General features: G+C 53.3%; 1 protein-coding gene across 9 annotated transcripts in view; it reads right to left on the reverse strand.

The window, feature by feature from the left end:
- The window catches only part of WHRN (whirlin), a 91,989-nt gene that overhangs the window by 15,597 nt on the left and 59,237 nt on the right, over positions 1 to 17,155 (reverse strand). For 2 of the 9 annotated variants that reach the window (XM_086413865.1, XM_086413863.1), the window contains exons 4-8: positions 8,697 to 8,899; positions 7,550 to 7,586; positions 6,220 to 6,432; positions 4,987 to 5,196; positions 1,895 to 1,927 (exon numbers count right to left, since the gene is read on the reverse strand). In XM_086413865.1, coding sequence (XP_086269991.1) covers positions 1,895 to 1,927; positions 4,987 to 5,196; positions 6,220 to 6,432; positions 7,550 to 7,586; positions 8,697 to 8,899 — 696 coding nt within the window. Of the gene's footprint in view, positions 1 to 1,894; positions 1,928 to 4,590; positions 4,857 to 4,986; positions 5,197 to 6,219; positions 6,433 to 7,549; positions 7,587 to 7,708; positions 7,846 to 8,119; positions 8,124 to 8,672; positions 8,900 to 17,155 lie in introns of those variants that run through there. The other 7 variants (XM_086413866.1, XM_086413864.1, XM_086413870.1 and 4 more) reach the window with 6 other exon arrangements.

Consider the following 17,155-nt stretch of genomic DNA (forward strand, 5'->3'; position numbering starts at 1 on the left):
GGGAAGACAGGCCGGTGGTGGGTGAGGGGCTTTCCCGAGGGCGCCACTGCGTGGTGGGGACAGGGCAGAGGAAGGGTGTGGGCTCCTACTTCCAGGATGGGTCTGGTGCCCTGCATTCCCACACAGAGGGGCTTCCAGGAAGAGGTGTCTGTCCTGTGGCTCCGCATGCAGGCAGCGTGGGGTGTCTAGCCCGAGACCTGCTGTGTGTGTTTGGAGGGAGGGGGTTCCTAAGAGACACTGAGGCCAGGGTTGACCAGGCAGCAGGAAGAGCTGGCCCCTGCAAAGCCTGTTATCACATCTCTTAGCAGCTTGGGCTGCACAACCTCCCCAGCACCTGCCTGGGAATGAACCCGTTCTGGGTTCAAACCCACGCTCATCTACTCTCAACAACTAAGGCAGACCAGTCAGACCAGTTGGCCCCTGTTCCAACCTCCCAACAGCTCCCATCTCGCTCAGACACAAACTCCAAGGCGGCAGCACTAACCCGCCACCGCCCTTCCCCTCACTTACTGCTCCAGTCTCTGGCTTCCTGGACTTTGCTCAGACACTCCGGGCTCCCCCTCAAAGCCTCTGCACTTGCTCTTCCCTCTGCTGGAAATGCTCTTCCCCCAGCTGTGGGCAGGACCGTCCTCCTTACCTCTTTCGAGTCCTACTGAGGTGTCACTTCCTGACCACGCCCGTTTCCTGTTTCCTATTTTCTCCTTAGCACTTTTCACCACCTAACATACTGCGTGTTTCAGTTCTTTATCCGGTTTAGTCTGCCACTCCTGCTCCACTCTAAACCGCATAATGGAAAGGATTTCTTTGTTGTTCACCACTGTATTCCCAGCACTGCAACTGTGCACGGCAGGTAGCAATCACTCAGTCGAAATTTGCTAACGGAACAAAAGGAAGATAAGGAGGAAGAGAGTAGAAATAGATAGATGGATCAATAGATTGATAGGTAGATGATGCTTAACAAGGATCCGGTTGAGCTTCAGGGAAGAATCACAACGAGAGTGCAGTGGTAACAGCACCAGCTCGGAGGTAAGCAGGCCTGGCTTGGAATCCACACTCTACCGTTCGCTAGCTGAGCAATCTTGAGCAAGTCACTTCTCCCTGAGCCTCAGTTCTCTTCTCTGTAAAATGGAAATCATGGTAGTACTTGCCACAGCTAGTTACCGAGAGGATCAAAGAAGATATACTTGGAAAGCATTATCACCGTGCCATGGAGACTCTTGACATGCCAGCTACCATTATTATTAAGAAAGGCCCAAATTATCAATGTGGACCAGGCTCTATGCAGAGCACTAGGGAATCAACGCTGACTCCAGACACGATTGCACCCTCAAGCAGCCCATGGTTGAGGGGGGTAACTGACCAGGCTGGTAAATATTATTAAAATATAATGACACAGGAGCCATAACAGCAGGAAGCCCAGGGGGCTGAAGGGTCCAGAGACTCAAAGTCACCCCTCTTGAGAGGATCAGGGAAGTCTGCTTGGAAGAAGAGGCATGTAAGCTAAGGGCTGAAGCACACACAAGAGATAGCCATGCCATATGAAGTGGGAAGAACATTCCAGACAGACAGGCTGTGTGGCACAGGCAACGGCGAAGAGGTCTCTTGACGGCTCCACAGCACAGAACTGTCATCATCATTTTATAAAACTGAGCTCAGGGAAGTGAAATCATTTCCTGAGGTCACACAGCAAGGAACTGGCAGAGCTGGGATTTGAACCACTGCAGAGCCTGAAAACCCTGATGGACTGGCAAACAGGAGAGAGAACACCAAGAAGAACCTGGTCTCCCCGCTGGGCTGGGTGCAGGCACAAAGGAGTGAGGGGAAGGGCCACAGCCCCCTGCCTCCGCCCCAGCTGAAGGACCCCCAGAGCCCCACTCGGCAAGAAGGACGGTACCTCCATCAGGTCTATAAGCCACAGCAGCCGCTCCTGGGGAGGAAGGGTGGGCAAAGGCAAAAAGAAAAATACGTCAAATAAACATAAGGGATGGAGCGGGCACAGCAAACCCCCTTCCCAAACACACATACACACACAAGGCAAAACAAACAAAAATTCCCCAAACTCCTTTTCTCTTCACGTGGACTGCTTTGGGCAGGAATAAAGGAGGGATGAGGAAGACCCCACAGGGACAGTCAGCATGGCTTCATTCTAACTGCTTCCTGGAAGGAAAACAAGAAAGGACAGTGTCCTTGAGAAGGGCCGTCAGGAGATGGCCATGCCCCCTGAGGGCAACCCTGGGAGTCTCCAGCAGGTGAAGCTAGGATCATTATTCCCACTTGGCAGATGGGAAAACTGAGGCTAAGCAAAGGGAAGTGGCTTGTCCAAGGTCACATCTGTGGCTGAAAGGCAGAGCCTGAAGGAGTGTGTTGTTTGGAAGCCTCCATCAGAGAAGACCCAGATTCCAGGGAAGCCCAGGCCCCATGTTGGCAGAGAACTTCAGTGCCATGAACAGGAGCCCAGGGCTGTGCCTGTGGAAGATGCCTAGTGTGGGATGACATTTGGAGGGGGAATGGCAGAACCTCAGCCCCGTGCTTTCCAGAAGGCCTCAAGTGCCTGCAAGTCCCCGGATACAGGGTGGTTACCTCAGCCAGGCTGGGAAACGGGGGAAGAACAGATGCTTCCTCCGCCCTCCAGGTGTGGGCAGCATGTCTGGGAGGTTACTTGTCCTTTACTCTCCCAACAAGCTGGGTAAAGGAGCATTGCTACCCCAGTGCAAGGAGGGAGAGCCAGGCGCTGCGGAGTAGGGTGCCTTTCCACACCGCCTCTCCTGCCTGCACATCGCTCTCTCAGCACCCACCTCCCAGAGCTCGGCCTGACCTTGGTCAGTCCTGATCTGACGCACCTGTGCTCTCCAGGGGTCTCAGACTCATCAGTTCAGTTCAGTCGCTCAGTTGTGTCCAACTCTTTGCGACACCATGGACTGCAGCAGGCCAGGCCTCCCTGTCCATCACCAGCTCCCGGAGTTTACTCAGACTCATAGTTATTCACATTTCAGAAGCTGGGAGACCCTTTCCATCTGTCCTACAAACTTCCTGCTCAAAATCATCCTGTAGCTTTTAGAACTGTGCCTTTCCCAGTGTGTTCCAATCTGGAAGGAAGGTGTCTTTGACAAGGCAGGGTCAGCTGCCACAGCGGGGCCTCAGATGGTCAGGGACAGTGCCTTCCAAGTACAGGAGAGACCCAGGCGCTGAGCTGGGGCTGGAACCCCTGCCGTGAGCCCTTCCTGGGGATACATCTCCAAATCCTGCAGCCTGGCCTGCCCTCGGGGCCTTGGTCTGCTGTGGCCAGAGTCACCAAGGACCTCAGGTCATTCTACCCACAGGGAAACCAAGGCCCAGAGAAGCTGGGCTTAAACCTAAGCCCCTTACCTCCCAGGCTAGAACACACCCCATCCCACCCACTGGATCTCTCATCCTCACTTCTAAAGGGATCATCCCAGAAGTACAGTATGCACCCCCTCAAGTTTTAGAGCAGTGATTTGTGGCTCCTGAATCCCCACATGGACATACTTAAGCCAATCTCAGTGCAGCTGGACGCAGAGAGAAATGAACCCTCAGGCCAGGGCTCCGCAGCCTGAAGCCAGCTCGTCACCCATGTGTGCCACATCAGAGCCAAACATGCAGCCCCAGGTGGGGGACAGCCTCCTCCCTGCCCCAGAAGTGGTCTGCAGCCGTGTCCAGAGCCTGGAGGAATGGGCGGCAGCTTCCTAGCCACCCCAGGAAGGATGAGGACTCGGGGGATGAAGGTGACTCTGGATGGTAGGGACAGGAGGTAGAGGAATAGAAGTTTCCCCAGAAGCTCAGATCCCCAGAGCTTTAAGAGAAAAAAAAAAGCCACACTGGGAGCTGAAGCCCACAAAGCGAGCATGCTGCGGGGCTGTCTCCTGGTGGCTGTGAGTGCACCTGTGCCTGCTGACCACCTGTATCTGCAGGTGGACATCATCGCATCCTCTGACCTCCTCCTCCTCCTCCAATAGGACAACCAACACTGTCTAATAGAGATTCCACCTGTAAGAGCTCCCAGTTCAGTGTCTGGGAATAACAGTGGTTAAAGAACTAGACTTCCTCCTCCCCCTCCACAGGAGAGAGGGGCTGAATGACTGACAGGCAGGGAAGCAGAGGACGGAGCCGAGCCGGCTCTCCTGACCTCCAGCTCCGACTTTTCCCACGGCATCGGTCTTGGTAACTGGCTGTGTCCTGAGATGGATAATAAGGCACTTCCCCTGCCCTTTCCTCCCCAAGGCCTCCCAGGGTTCATCTGCCTCTGAGCATCCTGGGGGCACAGCCACACCCTGAGGCGGCCCAGATGCCTTTCTGGGGGCTGGCGAGTCTGGGAGAAAGTCAGGCTGGGTTCAGGGGCTCCAGAGAATCAGGAGTGGGTCTCTCAGGGAAGATCCCGGTCACCACGACCATTACCATCAATGAGACCACCAGCGTGATGTCTCATGGGATCCTCCCACTACTGGTTCTGTTCGTCTGGTTAAGAAAAATGTTAGTCGCTCAGTCGTGTCCGACTCTTTTTGACCCCATGGACTACAGCCCAGCAGGCTACTCTGTCCATGGAACTCTCCAGGCAAGAATACTGCAGTGGGATGCCATTCCCTTCTCCAGGGGATTGAACCTAGGTTTCCCACTTTGAAGGGAAATTCTTTACCGTCTGAGCTACCGAGGAAGCCATTTGTCTCGTTACCTGCATTTTCCGCCTTTCTTCCCCAGCCCACCCGCCTGCATCCCACTCAGCCTGTGAGCCCCTGAGGCAGGGTCAATCCGTCTTGTTCCGTTGTGTCTGAGAGCCCATGCCTGGCACACAGGAGGCACCCAGCAATCAGGAGGTTTTCACAGGCGAAGAAACTGAGGCTCTGAAAGGGAAGGCCCAGAGCTGGCCAGGAGTCACATCCCAGCAGAGACTCCCAGGGCTGGATTCGAACCCAGATGGGTCTTAACTCCCTTGCTGGCTGTGAGGTCAGGCAAGGGGCAGGGGCTGCTCACCCTGGCCGAGCTGACGGTGGTGGAGGTGCCGTGGCTGCCTGTGGATGAGCCCGTGTCGCTGTAGGAGACCGTGGAGTAAGTGTCCCCGGCTGCAGGACCCGGAGGCTGCCGTGCCTTCATGGACTCAATCTCCCGTCTCAGCACCAGGTGGTCGAAGCGGTCCAGGTCTTGGGGGGAGATGGTGCCTCTCACCTCGGAGAGGAGCGAGAACTGGAGGCCGGGACAAGCCAAGCACTCAGCAGGGAGCTCCACCGGCAGGCATGACGGCCCTCTGCCACCCCAAATGCAGGCGTGCGTGCTAAGTCGCTTTAGTCACGTCCGACTCAATGGACTGTGGCCTACTAGGCTCCTCTGTCCATGGGATTCTCCAGGCATGAACACTGGAGTGGGTTGCCATGCCCTCCTCCAGGGGATCTTCTCAACCCAGGGATCGAACCCACATCTCTTGGGTCTCCTGCATTGGCAGGTGGGTTCTTTACCACTGGCACCGCCTGGGAAACCCCTGTTATCCCAAACAACCTTCGTGCAAACTTGGTCACTGCCCTCCCCTCCTTAACTCTCCATGGCTCACCACTGTCCTAGGACAAATTCCAAACCCCTAGATGCTGGGCCCAGCGTCATCGACCCCTCTCCCTGCTCACTTCTTCTTCCCTAACATCTCACCTTTCATGTCCGGCTCCAAGACCCTGAACAGGAAGCCCTTGCCTGTCCCTTCCCCTTCCTTCTTTTAAAACTGACTCCCCTCTGTTAAGTCTTCCCAAAGGTAACCACTCCCAGTGGATTTAATCACTTCTTTCTTGGTGCAGCTTCTGAACCTCAAACAGGCTTCTCCACTAGAGAAGCGTTCTCAAAGAGGGTAGCACGGTTTGGTCACGTGGGGTCTTGTGAAACATGCAGAGTTAGCCAGCCTGGGGTGTGGCCTGGGCATTGCTTTTTAAGAGCAATCCAGACGATTCTAAATGCACAGCCAGCATAAAAAGCTGCTACATTGGGACCCCAAACACAAGGCACGTGGACTGTTCCCTTGACAGTCTGAGGGGTTCAGGGGTGGGGGCTGGGGGTGGGGTCTGTCTTGGTCACCAGTCTCTGCCCAGGCTTCAGGCTGGGTCTGACTCTTTGTGGGTTCTCAGTAAAGGAGTGGGCTTCAGAGGGAGGCAGGGAAGGATGTCGAACCCCGGGGGAGCTGAAGCCAGGCCCCTCCAGCCCCGCCTTGCCCGAGGAGGCGCGGGTCACCTTGGCATGGGTGTTGAGCAGCTCGAACAGGGCCATGACTAGGGCCTCCACCGACACGCTGCCGCCGCGGTACTCCTCCAGGTAGTAGGCCATGGTGGCACGCTCCTGCTCAGTCAGCAGGTGCCGCGCCTGCTCCTCCAGCAGCACCCGCGTCTGGATCCCCAGGCTGCTCAGGGTCACCTGGGAGCCGGCTGGCCCCTTGTAAAACCCCAGCTGAAAGACAGCGAGACAGAGGTCCCGGGGGTGCCAGTCTGCTCTGGAAGCCCAGCCAGGTGCCACCCTGCAGACAGGTGGGGTGGGGCCCTCTGAGGTCTCCGCCCACGGGTAAAGCCGCAGGTGTTCCCGGACGTCCTCAGGGCACCAGGTCTCGGTTGCGTGTAGCTGCAAAGTGCTTTTCTGGCTCATGGGGCACTTTTACACGTGTTGTCTCATCAGAGCCCCGTGACCATTCAGGGTCAAGCAGTATTATTACGGTTCCCATTTTACTGTTTAGGTTGCTGTCTCTCTCTGGGTACATTGGGGATAACAGTAATGTTATTTCTGAAACGTGGCTCAGACCCGCACACACGGCATGCCTCCCAGCATGGCCTCCACCACCATCAGCCGTGTCTAAGAGGCCACCCGGTCTCCCTGCTTGTCCCCTCTACCTCTCCCTGTCGCCTACACAGAGCTGCTGAGGTGACCTCGTGAAAACATAGATCTCATGTTGCCCCCCTGGTGAAGCCTTTCAATGGCACCCCATTTGGCTTAGCAGCTAAACCTCTTCCCCGGCTCACTAAGTCCTATGGGATCTGACGATCCCACCAACAAGCCATGTGTGGCACCTGCCCCAGGGCCCTGGCACATGCTGTGCCCTCTGACTGCATCCTCCCCTCCAGCTCCTGCCCAGACTCTGATTTCACTACCACCATTTCATGTTCAGCTTACAGCCCAGACACTGTGTTGCCACCTTAGAGAGCCTTCGCCCTCTCCCTCTGCCCTCCCCGCACCTAAACATCTGCCGTTCTCTCTCCTAAGACCTGGCGCCTTTCTTGGAAGGCACTGAACGTCTTTGCTGATGAGATACGCACGCAGGTTTGCTTCACTTTGATGTGTGTCTCCTTCACTGGGTGTGACCCCCACCAGGGTGGGGACCTGATTTGTGCTGTTCGTGCCGCTAACTCCAGGGTCCAGGGTGGTGCCTGGAACCTGGTGGTCTGGAACATTCCCATGAGTGTGGGAAGGAGGCTACGCAGGCAGTCGGCGGGCTGCTCACCCTGCTGGACCCAGAGCTCCCCACTCGGGCACCAGTGAAGAAGCCAAAGATGCCCGCAGACAGAGGGCAGCGTACCTTGTTGGCCCCTTCTGCTGCGAGATCCCCGGGAAACCTACGAAGAAAGACAAGCACGTTCAGCCTGATGTCTGAGCAGTTCAAACAGGCAGGGGCCAGGGGATGGCTGCTTTACAGTGAGAGGAATGAAACTTTGGGAGAACCACGGGCCGCGCTCACCAGGCCCTCTCAAGGGAATATCAGGCCCTGGACAGACGGGCAGTTTCTGAACTCCTGATCAACCATGTGGATGGCACTTCTAAAACCAGGCAAGGTGGTCTGCTGAGTTGTTTCATGCCCTGCAGGGCCAAGTCAGGTAACACGCAGAGGAGAGACTAAATAATAAGTGCCACGTGGTCTCGGGGTCAGGCCAACCCAGGGAGGGTGAGGACGGAGGCACCTGGAGATGCTGAGAAACAGCCTGCAGGTGCCGCTCTCTTCCAGTCTGTCTCCATGAAAAAAAATGTGGTCTCAAGCTTCCAGAATCCCCGATTTTCAAGAAGCAGCCAGAAATCCAGGTGTTCCCCCCCTCCCCGCCCATGGGAAACCTGATGTCTTTTTAAATGTTGGTAACTAATTTTTAAAAATTACTGTACTGGGAAGGTGAAAGGAAGAGAGGAAGGAGGGGATGAAGAAAGGGAGAGAGAGATGCCCTGGGTGTGTTCGGCTTGGGGGACGCCAGTCAGTTCGGGATTTCAAATGGAAAGCCAAAGATGACACCTTACATTATTAGCAGCTCTGCAGCCACCTGGCAACTATCTCTCACGTTATGACTCCCAAGACCCTTTCACGCAAGTCACTCGTGGGATCCTTATCCACACACCTGGAATGCGGGCCGCAGTTAGGATTCCCACTTTTCAGACAAAGCAACTAAGGGCCAAAAAGGAAGTTATGAGATTTGCTAAACAGCAAGTAAAGAGCGAGCGAACTGGAGGCTGCGGTTCAGCTTTCCAAGGAAAACTGAGGCCAGAAGAGCAAAGGGGATGTGCCCATGGTCAGGCCCCGCAAACGGGCAGGAGCCTGGGGTGGGACCTCAGGCTCAGGGAACCGGGGCAGTCCCCACAGCTCGGGGCCCAGAGCGTGGTGCAGGGTGGAAGGGGCCGTTACTGGCTTTCAGGAACGGCCCTGGGATCCTGGGGCTCAGAGTGAGAGCGCGGCACGGCCGCACCCTGCGCAGCTGGCGGCAGCATCCCCGATCCGGGAACTGGCGATCCACTCGGTCTGATCCACGGTGGTGCGGGCGTGGGGCAGCCTCCCGACGTCCTTCACGGTCAGGATGAGATGCCGGGATGACTTGAGCAGCCTGACTGCCTCGTCATGCAGGATGTTGAGAAAGCTCCGCCCATTCACCTCCAGAATCTGGTCCCCAACCTGCCAAGCCCACAACATAACACAGTCACCTGGGCTGTCTGCAGGATAGTGACTCATGCCAGGGGCTCAGAGTCCAGATCGCAATTTTCCTCCTGGGTAGCCTAGGAAGGATGTCACCAAGGCTCAGACGGGCTATGTGGATGCTTGAGGGTCACAAAGCAAGAGACTCAAAGAGGTTATGTGAATGCCTGAGGGTCACACAGCAAATCAATGGCAGAACCAACCATCCAATCCAGATCCTCAGCCCATGACCCTGTCACTAGAAAGGGCCACCTCCCTCAACCGAACAAGGGCTTTGAGGACTGGGTCTTTGAAGTTCCCGAGGGTCTCCTTATCTAGAAAACAAAACCCATTTCAGAGGCCTGGATGCAAGTGGAATTGGGGGGAAGATGAGATGTGAAGGTACTGTTCCAGTAATTTTCCTTTTACACTTCTACATCATTAAGTTTGTCATGCATTCGTACACTGCCTTAGTGTAAACACCATTTAAATTTACTTAAGAGAAATCAGTAAATGAGAAAACTAGCCTACTGATAAAGGAATAATATATTGCTTGGATTTTTAGGACAAGACGGTGGTTTTATTTGGTAATGGAAGAACATATTTTTTAATGAAAGGATGAAAAAATAGAAGAAGAAAAAACCAGCCTTCCAATAAACATAAATATGTGACAAGACCAGAAAGGTTGTCCAGGAAGCTGTTTCAGGGTCAGCTGGGGCACTTTCAAACTCAGAGGGTTTGGTGCTTTTTTTACTTTCATTGATGGGTGACCGGAGGGGGCTACCAAGGGTCACAGCCCACCGTGGTCTTGAAGGGCAGCCCTATAACACCAGTTATTTCTGGCCCCTCTTCCTTCTTCCCTCCATCCCTGTCTGCTGATGGCACATGGTCACCCCTAGGGGCATTTTCCAGCGTTTTTAAAAGCAGAACTTGGAAAGGGTGAGCCAAACACGAATTTGGAAGAAAAAGAGAAAAGAAGATGTGGTGATGAGCCTGAGAACCAAAACTCTGGTCCCCAGTTTCCTGTCTTTTCTTTAACCCCTCACCTGCAACCGGGGAGTTTTCAGAATAGAAAGTGGTTATAAATTCAGTCTTTCTGTCTCCCCTCTGCTCCAGTGTTGATGTGTTCAGAGAAGGCCCTTTGCCTCCACAACCCCATCTAACACTTCCCGCATACCTCCTGTGTGCCAGGCTCTGCGCTGGGACACGGAGCCAAGAAAGACAGACCTCCTCCTGCTCTCAGGCTGCTCAGCGGGCTCCACCTTGTGCTATGAATGGGTTTTCCCGCCAGCCTCTCCACACCTTGTCTCCAAGGCCCAGAACACAGTGGGAATTCAATAAAAATTAATCCAATGAGTGCAGAGTCAGATACCAGTCCCCCCCAATCCTAGCTCCAGGACCATTTCTGCTGCAGCTCAGGGGGGCCAACACATGACACCAGCCTGGAGCCCCAAATTTCGAGCCACTTCTGACCAGATGCTGACTGTATGCCAAGAACCTTGTTTGTCCCTTTACATATCTATTTTTTCCCTATCTAATATCCTCCGCGTTCTGCCAAGTAGGGATCATTTGCTCTGCATCTGACCAGAGAAAAGACAGAGACTCAAACAGGTTAAGTAAACAGTTTGTGGTTACAGAGGCTAGTGAAGAGGACAGCGGGGTGGAAATCCAAGTCAGGCTCCAAGGTCCTAACGCTGTCTGATATTGGGCTGCTGTCAGGCTTCTGCTGTTCCTCCCTAGCCCTGCCTGTACCATCCAGCTCTGAAAACCCACCCTCATCATCAACTCTGCCTTTGTGCCCCCAATGCCGGAGACCCGGGTTTGATCCCTGGGATGGGAAGATCCCCAATGGCAACCCACTCCAGTATTCTTGCCTAGAGAATTCCATGGACTGAGAATCTTGGCAAGCTACAGTTCATGGGATTGCAAAGAGACAGACATGACTGAGCAACTCACACACACACACACACACACACACACTCTCTCTCTCGCCAGGAAGTCTCACCTTCCTCCCCCTACATCCGTTCCCTAACCTGTGGCCCCACCTGCTCACTCCTGGGGTCCTGGGCTGGCATTCTCCTCCGTGCATTAACTTCTAAACTGGCCCCAGACCTGGCACTGGGTTTTACTGTTTCCTGTTTCCTTAGCTTAAAAACCTGAATGGTCCCTATAACCCAGCTGGTGGCATAACCCTACAGTCAAAGGCTTCAAAGACCATCAGACTTGGGTAGACACTCTGGCTTTGCTACCTTCATGCCACATGAACTCAAGCAAATCCCCCAATAAACTTCTTTTTTTTTTAATCGATTAAAAGAACACATTCATTTTATTAAGGTACTTTTCTGTTACTTTAGGAGAGAAAAAAAAAAGCTTTCAAATAGTGGCTTGGTTTCAAAATTCATTGTTTTGGGTTTTATTTCATGCTATGTCAGTCCTGCTTCTTGGGAATAAATCTATAGCAAAACCTCAGAAGATCTATTACCTTGCATGAAGGCAGAAAAAAAAGGAAAACTATAGGTCAGGTTCGAGAGGAGTTTGGGTTACACCAGCATATTACTGCTGCTGCTGCTGCTGCTGCGTCACTTCAGTCGTGTCCGACTCTGTGTGACCCCATAGACAGCAGCCCACCAGGCTCCCCCGTCCCTGGGATTCTCCAGGCAAGAACACTGGAGTGGGTTGCCATTTCCTTCTCCAATGCATGAAGGTGAAAAGTGAAAGTGAGGTCGCTCAGTCATGCTGGACTCTTCCCGACCCCATGGACTGCAGCCCACCAGGCTCTTTTAGAGGCCTATTTAAATTTTTCTCAGGAAATTACTTTCCAAATTACATGTAGGAGCACATTTTCCACTGTTACTAAGAACAGGGGACAAAAATCCATTAAACTTTTGTCGCTTAGTTTTCTTGCACATAGGGAGGGAATCCTAGCCCAGGATTGCCCTCCAAATTTCTACAGTCATCAGTGTCATCGGTCATCAGCATTGGTTTTCAATGCCACCAGCAATATCCACAATTTTCTCTCTTTCCATATCTTTGAGCTCCCCAGTCGAAAAATCCCTGAGAACTTGTGTGTCCTAAGTCACTTCACTCATGTGCGACTCTTTACAACCCCATGGAGTGTAGCATGCCGGGCTCCTCTGTCTATGGAACTCTCCAGGCAAGAATACTGTGGTGGGCTGCCATTTCCTACTCCAGGGGATCTTCCCAACCCAGGGACTGAACCGGTGCCTCTTACACCTCCCGCTGGCGGGTTCTTTACCACTAGCGCCGCCTGGGAAGCTTAGGTAGCCTGAGTTGGTCTCCTTGTAAAGAGCTTAAGGGAAGACCCAATGTCTGATTTGAGGCTCGGCACACAGTAAGTGCTAAATAAGTGCTTATGCACAGGAGGTGTGGGTTTTGCCTCTTCCCTCTGTGCTTCTCTCCCAGTTGGTGTTTCCTGATGCTGAGAAGCAAAGCTGTGTTAAAGAAGACCTTTGCAGGCAGGTACTAGGGCCTTACTGAGAGCGGACTGCGATGCCAGCTCCCTCCAGCCCACTGTTCTGGGTCCTCACATTTCCCTGCATAGCGGCTGCACCTCTCCCCTGTGCCCCCAGCTTCCCCCTTCCCCACAGCTCTGAGCTGGAGCCAGGCTGTACTTTTCATCTGCTGAAGTGCTCTGTTTGCTTAAGTATCCCTCTCAATAGCTCTGGCTTTTGTTAAGCTAAGGGAATCAATTTTAATCTTTCCCACATACTTTATTTCATCTCAGCAGTTTAATTAAAGGAAGTAACATCTGAGAGACCAGATAAGTGGGAGCATCCTTTGTGAGCAAGCCCCTCCCTACGGGTCTAGGCCCTGGGGGCAAACAACTCAATTCCACAAACAGATACCAGGCCCTTTACAGTGAGGACTGTCCCAGATATTGCACGGGACTTAAGTACACTAAATCAAGTATTCGCTGTTTAACCGAAACTCAGATTTACACGGTGGCATCTGTTTTTATTAGCTAAAACTGGCAGCGCTGGATTGGGGGTATCAGTCTCCTCTGGAGGCAATGCTTGTGGGTGTGGGCAGGGGTGAGCCTATTTAGCGCTATGGTTTCCAAACTTCAGTTACTTTCCCTTGCCCTGGGCCGGGCACGTGTCATTTGTTCAGTCCTGTGAATCACCAGTGGACAGGTACTGCAGCTTCCTTGTAAGAATTAATATCTGGCAAATCGAAGGTCTGCTGTGCTAATCACATGCCTGTTGAATAAATCCCTACCCAGTCTGTGCATCAGCATAGGGATCATGTGCGATCCACCAGGGAACAGACTTGAAGCAGGAGTCACTTTCTGCTGCTGCTGCTGCTAAGTCACTTCAGTTGTGTCCGACTCTGTGCGACCCCATAGACGGCAGCCCACCAGGCTCCGCTGTCCCTGGGATTCTCCAGGCAAGAACACTGGAGTGGGTTGCCATCTCCTTCTCCAATGCATGAAAGTGAAAAGTGAAAGTGAAGTTGCTCAATCGTGTCCGACTCTTCGCGAACCCATGGACTGCAGCCTACCAGGCTCCTCCGTCCATGGGATCTTCCAGACAAGAGTACTGGAGTGGGTTGCCATTGCCTTCTCCAGTTCCTCTGAAAATCCCGATTTAATGGGGGTACATGAGCCTGTCCTTCCCATCTCTTTCCTCTCTTCTCCTATCTTTCTTCTTCAGTGAGTGAAAGTCGCTCAGTCGTGTCTGACTCTTTGCAACCCCATAGAATAGTCCATGGAATTCTCTAGGCCAAAATACTGGAGTGGGGTGCCTTGCCCTCTTCCAGGGGATCTTCCCAACCCAGGGATCGATCCTAGGTCTCCAACATTGCAGGCGGATTCTTTACCATCTGAGTCACCAAACCAAAACTCTAGATAGGGCTGTCTCCAGACAGCCCTTCGAAGCATCTGAGTTGGTCAGAGTGACTCCCATTTCTGTGTCCAGCTCTCTTTCATTCCTTCTACTTGTTGGAAAGCTTCCCGAGGCCTGCGAGCCCTGTCAGAAGAGTCATCTGCATGTTCAATGCCATTTAAAGTTCACCAGCAAGTTTCAAATAAATCCAGCGTCTCCCTGTTGACCCCAGCAGCCCCAGGCCAGCAGGCTCTGCAGTCTTGTCCTCGCGGTGCAGCCGAAAGATAACTGTTGTCCTAAAGCCAGGCAGCCAGGACACAGTGGCTGTGTGGCCCTGCCCAGTTCAAGGACACCCCGAGTCTGTCTCCTGCTCTGTACAAGGTACACAAGACTGCTTGCAATCCCCAGGTCACTGAGAAGCAAGTGGGACCACTTGGCACAGGGCCTGACATGAGAGAGGCTTTCCAGAGCTTTTCATTCGCTTTCTTTCCAAACCGCAGGGACAGGTCGACATGTCAGCTGGCTCAAGGTCACCGTCACATGTGAACAGTGAGCCAGCATTTGGGCCCAGCCTCTCTTGTATTCTCCCTCAACCCCGAGGCACTTGTATCCCCACGCAGTGTCTGGCACCCGGGAGACGTTTATGGGGAAGGGATGGCAGAGACCCCTCCTCCCTATTCTCTGAGGCTTACTTCCACTCGCTTCCCCTTTTCCTTTGGTTTGTGCGATGTGAAGTACAGGTGGAGTGTTTAAAGGTCTTCACCCAGCGCTTCCCCTAAAGCCCACCATTCCAGCCAACCCTTCGCCCAACCCCTCACTGCCGCCCCAGGCAACAAAAAACCCAGCTAAGAGTTCTATATGTTCAGTCATTGGAATGTTCCTCTCCTTCCCATGAAAGCCAGCTCTGAGTTAGACAGCTGGGGGCTGGGGGGCTGGAGGGGTGGGGTGCTAATCAAGGCAAAAAGTAAAGACAGGCAACGACTGTCAGGCCTTCCAGGGTCCCCTACAGATGGGGAGACTGCCCGGACAGGCAGCACAGGGACCTGTCCAGGGGACGCAGAGCAAGGCAACAGCCAAGCCCACACACCCTGAGGCTGATTAACCAAGGAAACAGCACCCACCCAGAGCTGTCAGGACACGACCCGCTAGAGAAGGGAGAGTGTGATCGAGTGTCTAATATTGCTCAGCTTGCAGACGGGCGCCGATGGGGAGGACGTGGAAGGATAAACGAATAAAGGAGGCTTATTTTATTTGTCACCACGGGCGTCCTATTCATCACCAGTGACGGAGGAGCGGAGGGCGGACCACGGGAGTGCCCTTCATTTTAAGGCAGAGCAAAGACTCCTCCATCATCCACAGCCCAGCGAGTGACAGGCTCGGGTTCAGGACGCTCCGTGGAGAGCGCAAAGGGACTTTAACAAGGACAGGACACTGATTTTCCCTGAACTTGGCCAGCCAACCACCAGGAAGCAGGAATTCATGTCCCCTGGGTCTGAAGCTCTTGGAGCAGCGGAAAGTGCTCAGGCTTGGGAGTGAGCCAGCCTTGGTAAACGGTTCCCTGTTACTCCCTGAGAGACCTGGGGAAAATACTGTTACATCTCCAAGTCTTTCTTCCCTCCAAACAAGAATAAGACCACCACTCACTAGAGTGTTACATCGTCTAAATGAGATGCCATCTGCTGTGTGGTTATTGAACACAGATTCAGGAGTCTTGTCCTCCGAGTCTAATTCCAGCTGCCACTTCCTAGCTGTGTGACCTTGGGTGATTTCCCTACCCTCTCAGTGACTCAGTTACCTTCTCTGGAAAACGGGTTAAGCATCAGTGCCTACCTCATTGTCTGATGATTAAAAATGAAGTCATGCACTCTCCACTGTAGCCCCAGCATCTAAGATAGCACTTGGCACATGCAAGGTGCTCAGTGAATATTCATGGAACGAACAACTACAAAGCAGGTAACACAGTATCCAGGATACAAAGTGCTCAATAAATGTTAGCTGCATTCTTGGAAACCATGCTTACCCTTAAGGGACCCCTTGGTCACTCACCAACCAAATGCTGCGATTCTGCCTCCTCGGACTCTCTTAAAGCCACACCACCTGCCTTTCCACCTGCTCCCTCTCTGGCCCTGCCCTCCATTTCAGCACTCACACGGACTGACCACACCTATGAGGCACATACTCATATCCCCATCTTACAGATGAGGAGACTGAGGTCAGGAAGTGAAGTGAGAAGAGCTGGCATTTGGCCGACGTTCTGCCAGCCTGCCAAGCCTCTGCTCTGACCAGTACTGGCTCCTCCTTGAAGAAAAGCCAGCCTACCCTTCCACCTCTGATATGACCCTCAGCCCCGGGGCATCCTGCCATGCACACAGTCTGTGCTCTGTTCATGCTTGGTGAAGGGAACAAATGAGCCCAAAGAACCCAGGGCAGGATGGCAGTGGGGCTATGCTCCTGCATCAGAAGGAGTTGGGGGAGAGACCTGCCAACAACTCGACCCCTGTGCTGAGCTGGGTGGGCGGGAATCTTCCCTCTCCGGACACGCACAGCAGTGGAACCCTCGCTGTGCCAGGGCCCCAAAGGAAGCTGACTTCAGCCCCTTTTTCCCCACCTTCCCAAGATTTTATTGAAATTTATTGGATTTTGCGGCTTCCAATGAGGACTCTGCTGATTGTACCATCACTGCAGTGAAAATTCAAATTCCACTGGAGAGTTTTATTGCAATTATGAATCTTTAATGGTCTACCATATCAGGTATGAAACTTTAATGGGCTTGTTTTCTTTTTTTTTTGGTACAAGTGAGCAATGCAGTTTTAATGAGACACCAGTAGTTTTTCCCAACAGTTCAGAAGTCAGTAAACCTTGTCTGTATTTAATAAAAAAGATCAAGGTAAATGCTCAGAAGGTGCCTGCAGGAACCAAGCTGGGGCTAAGAGCTGGGTTTGGGTGAGCTCAGCACACACCCTCTCTGGTTCAGGGTTAGGGTTAGGGCTCTCACAAGGCAGAACTCGCTCGAGACGCCACGGATGGAATTGGCAGTGGTGCATCCTCACCTCCCTGTGGTTCCTCCTTCTCACCGGGTGCATCCATTGTCAGTCCTTGCTCATTATTTTCAGGACACGAAATGAAATGTAAGATGCGCTGTGCTCAGTCGTGTCCAGCTCTCTGCGACCCCATGGTCTGCAGCCTGCCATGGGATCTTCCAACCCTTGCATACCCTGCACTGGCAGTGGGTCCCTTACCACTGCGTCACCTGGGCTTCCCCTTCAGAACACGAGCGGTCCTCACGGAAGGCCTGCTCTAACCCCAGGTCATCAATGGAAAAACAGGCCCAGAGAGGGGAAAGGACATGCCCAAGGTCACACTCTGAGTCCATGTCGGAGCAAGGGCAGAGAAGTCACTCCTGAGTCCTTCT

This window comes from Bos grunniens, chromosome 8, assembly GCF_055505025.1.
Source record: "Bos grunniens cultivar Pamir isolate PY7600 chromosome 8, Bosgru_T2T1.0, whole genome shotgun sequence".
NCBI lineage: Eukaryota > Metazoa > Chordata > Mammalia > Artiodactyla > Bovidae > Bos > Bos grunniens.